Source organism: Dendrobates tinctorius, unplaced genomic scaffold (assembly GCF_039654945.1).
Source record: "Dendrobates tinctorius isolate UK_male_01 unplaced genomic scaffold, ASM3965494v1 ptg000205l, whole genome shotgun sequence".
In the NCBI taxonomy this organism is placed as follows: domain Eukaryota; kingdom Metazoa; phylum Chordata; class Amphibia; order Anura; family Dendrobatidae; genus Dendrobates; species Dendrobates tinctorius.
Window position 1 is genome coordinate 3,867,501 of NW_027361872.1, and position 12,123 is coordinate 3,879,623.

General features: G+C 44.3%; 1 protein-coding gene across 2 annotated transcripts in view; it reads right to left on the bottom strand.

Annotated features, from left to right (window-relative positions):
* Positions 1-12,123, bottom strand: part of FBXO11 (F-box protein 11) — a 111,598-nt gene that overhangs the window by 56,990 nt on the left and 42,485 nt on the right. For both annotated transcript variants that reach the window (XM_073554017.1, XM_073554016.1), the window contains exon 2: positions 6,568-6,692. In XM_073554017.1, coding sequence (XP_073410118.1) covers positions 6,568-6,675 — 108 coding nt within the window. In that variant the 5' untranslated portion in view covers positions 6,676-6,692. The remainder of the gene's footprint in view (positions 1-6,567; positions 6,693-12,123) is intronic.

The window sequence follows — 12,123 nt, forward strand, 5'->3', positions numbered from 1 at the left end:
ACTGCTGAGCTGTGTATCTAATCCTATCCTGTATGATACTGATTGCTGAGCTGTGTATATAATCCTATCCTGTGTGATACTGGGCTCCCCCTGCAGTCTGTGTCAGAGGGTGGTCTGTGTTGGCACGGTAATAAATTGTGTCATTTCCAGCTGTACAGAAGGACGATAACACCCTAGAAATGATAATAGGCAAAATTGTTTGGTGAATTGGATTGCGCGGGGTTAAAATTTCGCCTCACAACATAGCCTATGACGCTCTCGGGGTCCAGACGTGTGACTGTGCCAAATTTTGTGGCTGTAGCTGTGACGCTGCTGATGCCAATCCCGGACATACATACAAACACACACACATTGAGCTTTATTTATTAGAGAATATATATATATGCGCTGCCCGGGCATAGTAACTGTTAGTTATAACAAATTATAATTATCCTCCATCCCATAGTCGAGTGCCCATATACCCATCATACATATCCTCCATCCCATAGTCGAGTGCCCATATACCCATCATACATATCCTCCATCCCATAGTCCCGTGCCCATATACCCATCATACATATCCTCCATCGGAGATTTCATTCGGAATCGCCGAACCATGAGAAACTGATTTAAACAGTTTGAGATCCAGAATGGGTCGCATCGTGCCGTCCTTCTTTGGAACCACAAAGCGGTTTGAATAAAATCCTCTGAACATCTCGTGATGAGGGACCGGAATGATGACTCCGTCTCTTGAGAGCCTGAACAGTTCGAAGGAAGGCTCTTGTCTTTCCCTTGGGCGGAGAGGAAAGGAAAAAGCGAGCTGGAGAGGAAAACTATCTTGTATCCGGAGGACACCAGTTCCCTGACCCACTTGAGGTGGACAACCGCGAGCCAGGTGTGGCTGAAGGAAAGTAGGCGACTGCCTACTGTGCCTGCGTCTGCCAGATATCGCAACAAGTCATTGGGTAGATCTGAGAGATCTGGCTCCCCCTTGAATCCCGAAGCCCTAGGTCTGGGTTTCCAAGAGAGGTTAGGTCTGTACGAAACCTGGGAGCCTCTGTCTCCGCGCGGAGACAGACCTGATCCGGAAGAGAAGGTAGAGGATGACCAACCGGAGTTGTTGCGAAAGGATCGAAAGCACGTCGGCTGTTGGTTGCGAAACGGCCGAGTAGGTTTTTGTTGAGGGAGGAATTTACTTTTTCCCCCGGTAGCATCAGAAATGAGCTGATCTAGTTTCTCTCCAAAAAGACGACCCGTTTGAAGGGGGAGAGAAGTCAACGATCTTTTAGAGGTGGCATCCGCCCGCCAGTCACGGAGCCATAGGGCTCTTCTAATGGAGATCGCATTAGCGGCAGTTTGAGCAGCGCAATTGACGGCATCAAAAGAGGCGTCCACTACAAAGTCCGCTGCGTGAATTATCTGCCTGGCGACCGTGGTTGCCTCCGAAGATTGGTGCCCTGAAAGGAAGTGATCAAGACCTCTGCCCAAGCGGCCATTGCTTTAGTGACCCAAATTGCCGCGAAAGATGGAAAAAGCGCTGCTCCTTAAGCTTCAAAAACTGAACGGGCCAGGTAATCAATCTGACGATCGGAGGGGTTTTTGATTGAGGAGCCCTCAGAAACAGATATAAGCGTTTTTGAAGCAAGGCGCGATACAGGTGGGTCCACCGGAGGGGACTGTAACCAATCCGTCATTAGGTCTGGATCAAAAAGGTATTTAGCCTGAGTAGACTTTTGCCCTGTGAACTGCTTATGCGGACGATCCCTGTGTTTTTGGACAACTTCCTTAAAGTCCGGATGGCTGGTAAATAACCTGCGCACACGCTTGGTTTTCTTAAGTGAGATAGGATGTGCTGGAGCGGGAACATTATCCTCATCCAACTTCAGAATCCTGTTGACTGATTCTATAAGAGAATCAAGCGACTCTTGAACAGTTGGGGGATTTTGAGGGGCTGACATGACAGATTCGAATTCAGAGTCGTGCTCGCTGAGAACTCCAGGAGAGGGAGAGCGAGAGACCGGAGTCGCAGATGCGCCAACGGGACTAGGGGCAGTGTCATGGGTCCGCTTTCTAGAGCCCTGACCGTCCCTTGAACGAGTACGGCCCCTGCTGGTGGACGGTTACCGCCCGCCGCCAGAGCCCTCCTCAGGGGGTAAGGACATCTTCTTAAAGAGTCCTCCCGGAGGGAGACTATAGCCTGGGTCAGAGACTCCACCGACCGTGACAGGGACACAGCCCACTCAGGGGTACTAATCGCAGGAGGCCCGTCAGCAGCGGCGGCGAGGGGCGACTGAGCGCAGGTCAGGGCGCAGGCCGGGTCACAGTCAGTGCATAACGGATTAGTCTGTGCACTAGGTAAGGCAGACTTGCAAGTGGTACACACGGTAAAAAACGCAGTGTGCTTTTAGCAGCCCGTTTAGCTTCCTTAGATTGAGACCTAGTGCTCCTGAAAGGGTTAACGGCAGAGTCTGCTGCAGGGAACATGCCGGGAAGGGGTTGTGCTTTAATCTAAGGGCAGATGCAGCTTACCCGGTCCTATGCTGTGTCCCCCGGGAGGAACAGTTGTGTCCCTGCGGTGTCACCCGGTGTCCGGCAGAATGCTCGCCTCACAGCTCGTCCAGAGCAGGCTGTAGGTAAAAAAAAGTCATGGCCCCCGAGACTAGGATCACGCATCTCGTCAGGGATGAGAGGCGCCAAGGCGAGGGGGCGGCGAAAATAGCGTGGGCAGCGCTATTCAAATTGCGGCCTAGTAGGCCGGAAAAGCCCGGGGCTAAATTTTTGAGCCTACCCGTGGAAGGTGCCGGTGGGCGGGGCGGAGCTAGTGGGCAGCGCTATTGAAATTGCGGCCTAGCAGGCCAGGGACTAAATTTTTCAGGTTACCCGCGGTAGCGCCGAGGGGGGGATGCCGCGATGGGGGGGGGGGTGCACCGCCGCTGACGCTACATCTGCTTCTCCCGGGGGCTAGGACCTGACCCCATACCTCCACTCCAGTGCTCAGCGCTGTCCGGCCATCGATGCAGGCTCTCCATCCTCCTTGGCTGATGTAGCAGAGCTGGAGGAGTTCTTAAAGGGGCCATGCTCAAATCGATCCGCCCTATGATAGGGGGATGGAGAGCTATGGGGCTGATTCAGGGCCTACGTAAGTGCTGTCCAGTTTTCCCCATTCCGTGCGCCTGCCCTCATATGGATTACCGGACTCCGGTCGTAAGGATCATCGCCAATTGCTAGCGGAATCAGCCCCAAACGTTGCATGAAAGTGTACATGAAGGGTTACTCCACGTGCTTGCCTGTTGTTGGTTCGGGGGAGAGCGGGCCGTAGAAAGGAACCGTCGCCCCCTTCACTCCATTAATTAAAAGATAAAAATTTACAGAAAAATTAATAAAATAAAAACGGTGGGGTCTGAAACCAGACCCAAGTGCCTCCTACAGACACTAAGCATGAACTGGAGGTATCTCATCCAGTGAGAGAGTGTATACTGCAGGGGAGAAGTTAACTTTTTTTCTGGTTTACTTAGTGTCCTCCTAGTGGCAAGCAGCATAAGACCCACTGTCTCTGTGTCCCCCAGTGAGGCGTAGGAGAAAGACTTATTTCATTATGTTAATGATTTCCTCCAGGCTCCGGGGCGTGCAGTGCCTGGAAGAAATCCCTGCCTCCTGTCTTCATTATATCATCACTCCCCTCCCATTCACATCACTGACTGGTGACGTGCAGTTGTGGTGCGTCAATCCCACGCCGGAATCCCACGCATGGGTCCTGCACAAGGCTCAACAATCTGTACCTCTAACTTCTTTCTATGGTCCGTGTACTCAGCGTTCTTGTGCACAAGAACCTGACCATAGAAAGAAGGGAGAGGTAGAAGTGGGTAGAAGTTTAAATTACCCACCTCCTCCTCTGCCCCTACCCCAAAATAAAAAAAAAACAAAAAAAACACAAGGGCAGGTTTTGCATCATCGTAATCACATTGATAAAGGAAAATCATAATGACAGGTAGTTTATACCACACAATGTTCACCATGAAAACAATTTCCAAAAAGCAGTGCAAGAATCACATTTATTATTTTCACGAGTTCACAGTGTGATTAATAGTGGATATTTATATGGTTGAACAAAAGCTATTGGAGAAAGCCGCAGTCACAGCTATTACAGGCAGACGTCGGCTGTGTAACACAGCTGGTATCAGCCAGGTATTGGGCAGACTCCACTTTGGCCCCCGCTCAACACATGGGGACACAGGACGTAGTATCATCCCATGTCAGCAAAGTATTAAAAAGCATAGAGAAATCAAGGAATTTATTTAAAGGAGAACCGGTCAACAGGTCAAAAGTGGCCATTTGTTGCTCTTATTTTATTGCCACAGATTCCCAAATACTCAGTTCTTATAAATCCACCATATGGTTCAAGAGATTTTTTTTTTTGGGGAGGGGGCATGACGTACTTCTTATGGCCTTTACAAGGGGGGAGTGGCTCATAGGATCCTCTGGGGAGTGTCTTTAGATTGCTCTTCAGAGTTACCCTATAAACTACAGCCCCTTAGAAAGATTTTAAAACAAAAAGGTGTGTGTGTCTACACACAGGAATAAAATAAAAGCAAGAACTGGACACTCACCTGGTGTCAGGGCCTCTTTAAAGACAATAGTCAGCTTGGTGTAAGTAAACTTCTGACCACTGGAACTTTGATGCAGTGAATTACAGGTCAAACTATCTGCTTAACAATTGTTGTAGAAATTACTTATGTCTAGTACAAAAGTGGATATACATAACTTCCTAAAGCTAGAGATTATTAGACTGGAATTTGTAGAGGGGAGAAATAGGAGTTTTAAAAGACGTCAACCAAAATGTATGTAAAATTTGTGATTTTAACTGAATTTTTGCAGTCCATCGTCCTACAGCTGGCAATTCTCATTACCTCCCCAATATGTACTGGGTCATACTATAACTATGGCTGCTGCAAATGTTCCAGTAGGCTTGGCCGACTGCAAAATATATATCATATAGCAACTGTATAATGACCGCTACAATACTGCAGGGGAATCACTTACCAAAACTTTCCCCTTGCGATCGCTCAGTTCACTTGCCAAATTAAATAGATATGGTGGCAGGTAAAATTTTGGGCACCCCTGGTCAAAATTACTTTTATTGTGAATAGTTAAGCAAGTTGGAGATGAAATGATCGCTAACAAGCCTAAAGTTAAAGATGACAGTTTTTTGTATTTTAGAAAAAAGAAAAAAAAAAATGAAATCCGGTCATTTTTTACATTTTTAAACTTACAAAAAAGGAAAATGGGCCGATGCAGAATTTTGGGCACCCTGCATGATAACTAGTAGCAACCCCTTTAGGAAGTATCACAGCTTGTAAACACTTTGTAGCCAGCCAATTCTTATTTCAGGGATTTTCATTCTTCCTTGGAAAATTCTTCCAGTTCTGAGATTCCCGAGTCATCTTACATTTACTGCTATTTCAAGGTCTAGCCACAGATGTTCACATCAGGGGACTGTGAGGGCCATAGTAAAATTTTCAATTTGTGCTTTTTGAGGTAGACTATTGTGGATTTTAATGCGTGTTTAGGATCATTAGTAGTGATGAGCGAGTATACTCGTTAATCGAGATTTCCCGAGCATGCTCGGGTGATCTCAAAGTATTTTGGCGTGCTCAGAGATTTAGTTTCTGTCCCCGTAGCTGCATGATTTGCGGCTGCTAGACAGCCTGAATACATGTGGGGATTGCCTGCATGTTAGGAAGTCCCCACATGTACAGGCTGTCTAGCAGCCGCAAATCTTGCAGCTACGGCGACAAACAATCTCTGAGCACATCCAAATACTTGGAAATCACCCGAGCATGCTGGGGAAATCTTGAGTAACGAATATACTCGCTCATCACTAATCATAAGCCATCCTCTTTTCACTTTTTTTTTTTTTTTTTAACTGAAACTTTGCTTTGTCTTCCAGATCTTATCTTGACCTCCACTGTTCCTGTTATCTGCCATTTCTTAATTACATTTCGAACTGAGGAAAGGGCAACCTGAAAACGCTTTACTATCTTCTTATAGCCTTCTGCTTTGTGGGCCTCCACCATTTTCAGAGTGCTAGGCAGCTGCTTAGAAGAAGCCACAGCTGCTGTTTTTTGGCACAAGGTTAGAGGAATCTGGGTTTTTATTAAGCTGGGGAAATTTTGAATCACCTGGCCTTTCCTAATGATGATAGTGACCAAGCCATAACCCTAACAGGATAATTAATATCTGGAACCTTGTTCAAAGTTATCTAAGCATAGAAATCTACAAGAATGCTCAAACTTTTACATGGGCCCATTTTCCTGTAATATATTTTTTTTTTGCCCAAGATACAAATATAATGTATCATATTTAACTTAAGGCCTTTTAGAGATCATTTCATCCTCAACTTGCTTAACTGTTCCCAATAACAGAAATTTTGACCAGGAATGCCCAAACTTTTACATGCAGAAATCCGTTCATAGATTTTACAGTGGAAAGTACCACACTGGGCAATTTTTTGCCTAAACCTGGGTGCTTGCTGTAGACATGGGGAGTGTGAGGGTGGCTTAAAAAAAAAACCGTATATCACTTCCTTACCTCCATACTGTTTTTTGTTGGACAAGCTGTTCTTTTAGGGACGAGAGTTTTTCTGCGAAGTTGATATGGACTATTCTGTGCACCAGGACCTGATTCTTCTGCAACCATGTCTGCAGGCACTTCATCTGCAAAAAGACAAAACATGCGTCATTACATGAACCGAAACATGCATACTGCAATAAACCTGACTGACCAGATACAAATATGACGATCTGTACAGCCAAGCGAAGTATTCTGGATACAGCAGTATTAGTGATGCAACAAACTGGTACTACTGAAGTTTGATGGAAAATTCCAGGAAAACTGCTCACTTTACAAGTGGGATCACTGCCAATAATAGAAAGAGTGGGGAAGGAAATCAACCGTCTTGTTCCTGTTGAAAATATAGATGGCACGGTTTTTGGCAGCCTGTATTGTTTAACAGAGGTTAGCATAAAAAAGGGAATATTCCCATCTGATAAAGTGATGGCTCGTCTCTACAATATTTTATTAAGATCAGTAATGATCTGGGGCGGACAAATCACAGATCCTGAACACAAAAGGCCGCAGAAACTGGCTGTCTGGGGGGCTGCTGCCACCCAGAGGAAAACACTTAGAGGGGTTTTCCAGGCAGAAATGATAAAACTGCTACTGCCAAATCGTGCCAACAAGCAAAGCGCCCACTTTCACCTTTCTGCTGTATTTGCAGCGCGAGTGGGCAGTCATGTAGACAGATAAAATATGACCCAACCGTTTCTTAGAACTTGTTTCACAGTCAATATTTCATGAAACCTAAATAGTCAAGTTATTTTTTTTCTTAGCCTAAACCATATTCAATTAAAAAAAAAAAAAATGACCGTCTGTAATTAGGATTCATCCGTAAAGCAGCAGGGGACATCTTCATTCTAAAAACTATTACAAAGCGCGCTGCTGGCTCTGTTCTTTTTACAAAATCAGTAATGTCATGTCAGCTTTTTAGTTATTTTTAATTATTAAAACTTAACTTCAAACTGTGAGCTACAACTGTGAAATTAAACAGCATGCATATCTTTTTTTCCCCCTCTTTCAACCCTCCTGAGCTGCCTATACGGACATACAGGTCATAGAAAGTGGCACAAAATGATACAGTGCCTTGCGAAAGTATTCGGCCCCCTGGAACTTTTCAACCTTTTCCCACATATCATGCTTCAAACAAAGATACCAAATGTAAATTTTTGGTGAAGAATCAACAAGTGGGACACAATTGTGAAGTTGATCGAAATTTATTGGTTATTTTAAATATTTGTGGAAATTCAAAAACTGAAAAGTGGGGCGTGCATTATTCGGCCCCTTTAACTTAATACTTTGTTGCGCCACCTTTTGCTGCGATTACAGCTGTAAGTCGCTTGGGGTATGTCTCTATCAGTTTTGTACATTGAGAGACTGAAATTCTTGCCCATTCTTCCTTGGCAAACAGCTCAAGCTCAGTGAGGTTTGATGGAGATCGTTTGTGAACAGCAGTTTTCAGTTTTTTCCCCACAGATTCTCGATTGGATTCAGGTCTGGACTTTCACTTGGCCATTCTAACACCTGGATACGTTTATCTGTGAACCATTCCATTGTAGATTTTGCTTTATGCTTGGCATCATTGTCTTGTTGGAAGACAAATCTCCGTCCAGGTCTCAGGTCTTTTGCAGACTCCAACAGGTTTTCTTCAAGAATGGTCCTGTTTTTGGCTTCATCCAACTTGCCATAAATTTTAACCATCTTCCCTGTCCCTGCTGAAGAAAAGCATCCCCAAACCATGATGCTGCCACCACCATGTTTGACAGTGGGGATGGTGTGTTCAGGGTGATGAGCTACATTGCCTTTACACCAAATATATTGTTTGGCATTGTTGCCAAAAAGTTCGATTTTGGTTTCATCTGACCAGAGCACCTTCTTCCACGTTTGGTGTGTCTCCCAGGTGGCTTGTTGCAAACTTTAAACACTTTTTATGGATATCTTTGAGAAATGGCTTTCTTCTTGCCACTCTTCCATAAAGGCCGGATTTGTGCAGTGTACAACTGATTTTTGTCTCATGGACACTGTCCCACCTCAGCTGTAGATCTCTGCAGTTAATCCAGAGTGATCATGGGCCTCTTGGCTGCATCTCTGATCAGGTCTTCTCCTTGTTTGAGATGAAGTTTAGTGGGACGGCCGGGTCTTGGTAGATTTGCAGTGGTATGATACTCCTTCCATTTGAATATGATCGCTTGCACAGTGCTCCTTGGGATGTTTAAAGTTTTGGAAATCATTTTGTATCCAAATCCGGCTTTAAACTTCTCCACAACAGTATCACGGACCTGCGTATTGTGTTCCTTGGTCTTCATGATGCTCTCTGTGCTTCAAACAGAACCCTGAGACTATCACAGAGCAGGTGCATTTATACGGAGACTTGATTACACACAGGTGGATTATATTTATCATTAGTCATTTAGGACAACATTGGATCATTCAGAGATCCACAATGAACTTCTGGAGTGAGTTTGCTGCACTGAAGTAAAAAGGGGCCGAATAATATTGCAGGGTTTATCCTAACGACATGTTTCCCATAATCTAAATGGGTCTAAAATTGTGGCTACTAATTGCATAATTAATATTATTAGAGGATGTCCAAGGTGTTTTTCTTTTTTACGTTCCAATATAAGTGTACCATTAACTGGGCTAATGATATGGAAGACCTATCCTTGAGGCCCCCCCCATATACATTAGATAAAGGTTAGTCAAATCTGCTGACTTCAGTGTGAACAGCCAACCATCTAACATGTATTGGTGCCTCCCAACAGATTGTCTAGGGACGAAAGAGCTGGGTGGTGGAATTTTTGCATATTGCTTTTTTTCTAGCATGGGGATAAAACTACTGCCAGATTTTTATTTATTATTTTTTTTTTTTCAGGCAGCAAGAGTCAGAAGTATTGCACAGCCCTTTTACCAGGACATCATCTGAACCCATAAGAAATCTAATGCTGAGCATGTGCAAATTATGGCAAAATGCTGTGAAAATTCAACCACAAGCATTAGGGCATCCTGGCCTTTACATTACTTCTCATAAACGGTACAGGGGCTAAAAGCAATGTAGACAGCTGACACGGTACTACATTTTAAAGTGAACCAGTCTAGAAGTACAGCTTTAGATTCACAAAAAAAAAAAAAAAAAAACACACTACGGTAAGCTATTTTTATAGACACCAGGGCTGTGGAGTCGTAGCCATGGAAATTGAGGAGTTACAGGTTTGGCTTACTGACTCCACAGCAGGGCTGTGGAGTCGGAGCTCATTTTGGTGGAGTCGGAGTCGGTATAAAATGGACCGACTCCTAAAATATATAATAAATTGGGTACAGTAGTTCACTGCAGAATGTGCTGAATATTTTTTCATAGGAATTTGGGAAAGGTATGAAATGTCCCATATTAAATGACTGTTCTATTCCTGATCTAAGGCTACATTCACACACAGCGTTTTTCCTGCGTTTTTTTGAGGACACGTTCTTCAGTTGCAAAAGCAGATCAGCTTTTTAAAAAACCGCATCACCTGAAAGGTTTTTGGGCTCATAGATAATGTTTTCAATAGCAAAAGCAGATTAGAAATCTGCTCTATATATCCATTTATCCATATCTGTCTATCCATATCATATCTGTACCAAAAAGAATGAAAGCCGGATAGCACACAGACTAACACTTTTTTTTTTTTAGCACCAGTCAGGTGGTACACCTCATAGCTGCCTAAAAGGACGCCCAGGACAGGCATTGCTCGTCCTTAGTAACACATCAACATCAACTAATAGTTGGAATAAATAGACTGCATTCATCGCATCTTCTTAAGGTGCAGGCTTTATTTTCAAGTGTAGGGGTGTGCAGTATGAGGTTCTGCAGCAGCTTAGGTGTGCAGTATGAAATTCAGCAGAACAGTATGACGTTCTCCCCCCCCCCCCCCCCAGGTTTGATCCTGGCTACACCCATAGTGTGAATGTAGCCTGAGGATCTAGGACTTATCTTAGCTGAGAAAAGTCATAGAGTATATATATATATATATATATATATATATATATATATATATATATATATATATCTCACACACCTACACACACAGTACAGACCAAAAGTTTGGACACACCTCAAAGTTTTTTCTTTATTTTCATGACTATGAAAGTTGTAGATTCACTCTGAAGGCATGAAAACTATGAATTAACACATGTGGAATTATATAATTAACAAAAAAGCGTGAAACAACTGAAAATATGTCTTATATTCTAGGTTCTTCAAAGTAGCCACCTTTTGCTGTGATTTCTGCTTTGCACACTCTTGGCATTCTCTTGATGAGCTTCAAGAGGTAGTCACCGGAAATGGTTTTCACTTCACAGGTGTGCCCTGTCAGGTTTAATAAGTGGGATTTCTTGCCTTATAAATGAGGTTGGGACCATCAGTTGTGTTGTGCAGAAGTCTTGTGGACACACAGTTGGTAGTTCTACTAAATAGACTGTTAGAATTTGTATTATGGCAGGAAAAAAGCAGCTAAGTAAAGAAAATCGAGTGGCCATCATTACTTTAAGAAATGAAGGTCAGTCTGAAAAATTGGGAAAACTTTGAAAGTGTCCCCAAGTGCAGTGGCAAAAAACATCAAGCTCTACAAAGAAACTGGCTCACATGAGGACCGCCCCAGGAAAGGAAGACCAAGAGTCACCTCTGCTGCGGAGGATAAGTACATCTGAGTCACCAGCCTCAGAAATTGCAGGTTAACAGCAGCTCAGATTAGAGACCAGGTCAATGCCACACAGAGTTCTAGCAGCAGACACATCTCTACAACAACTGTTAAGAGGAGACTTTGTGCAGCAGGCCTTCATGGTAAAATAGCTGCTAGGAAACCACTGCTAAGGACAGGCAACAAGCAGAAGAGACTTGTTTGGGCTAAAGAACACAAGGAATGGACATTAGACCAGTGGAAATCTGTGCTTTGGTCTGATGAGTCCACATTTGAGATCTTTGGTTCCAACCACCGTGTCTTTGTGCGACGCAGAAAAGGTGAACGGATGGACTCTACATGCCTGGTTCCCACCGTGAAGCATGGAGGAGGAGGTGTGATGGTGTGGGGGGGGCTTTGCTGGTGACACTGTTGGGGATTTATTCAAAAATGAAGGCATACTGAACCAGCATGGCTACCACAGCATCCTGAGGCGGCATGCTATTCCATCCGGTTTGTGTTTAGTTGGACCATTATTTATTTTTCAACAGAACAATGACCCCCAAACACACCTCCAGGCTGTGTAAGGGCTATTTCACCAAGAAGGAGAGTGATGGGGTGCTACGCCAGATGACCTAGCCTCCAGTCACCAGACTTGAACCCAATCGAGATGGTGTGGGGTGAGCTGGACCACAGAGTGAAGGCAAAAGGGCCAACAAGTGCTAAGCATCTCTGGGAACTCCTTCAAGACTGTTGGAAGACCATTTCCAGTGACTACCTCATGATGCTCATCAAGAGAATGCCAAGAGTGTGCAAAGCAGTAATCAAAGCAAAAGGTGGCTACTTTGAAGAACCTGGAATATAAAACATATTTTCAGTT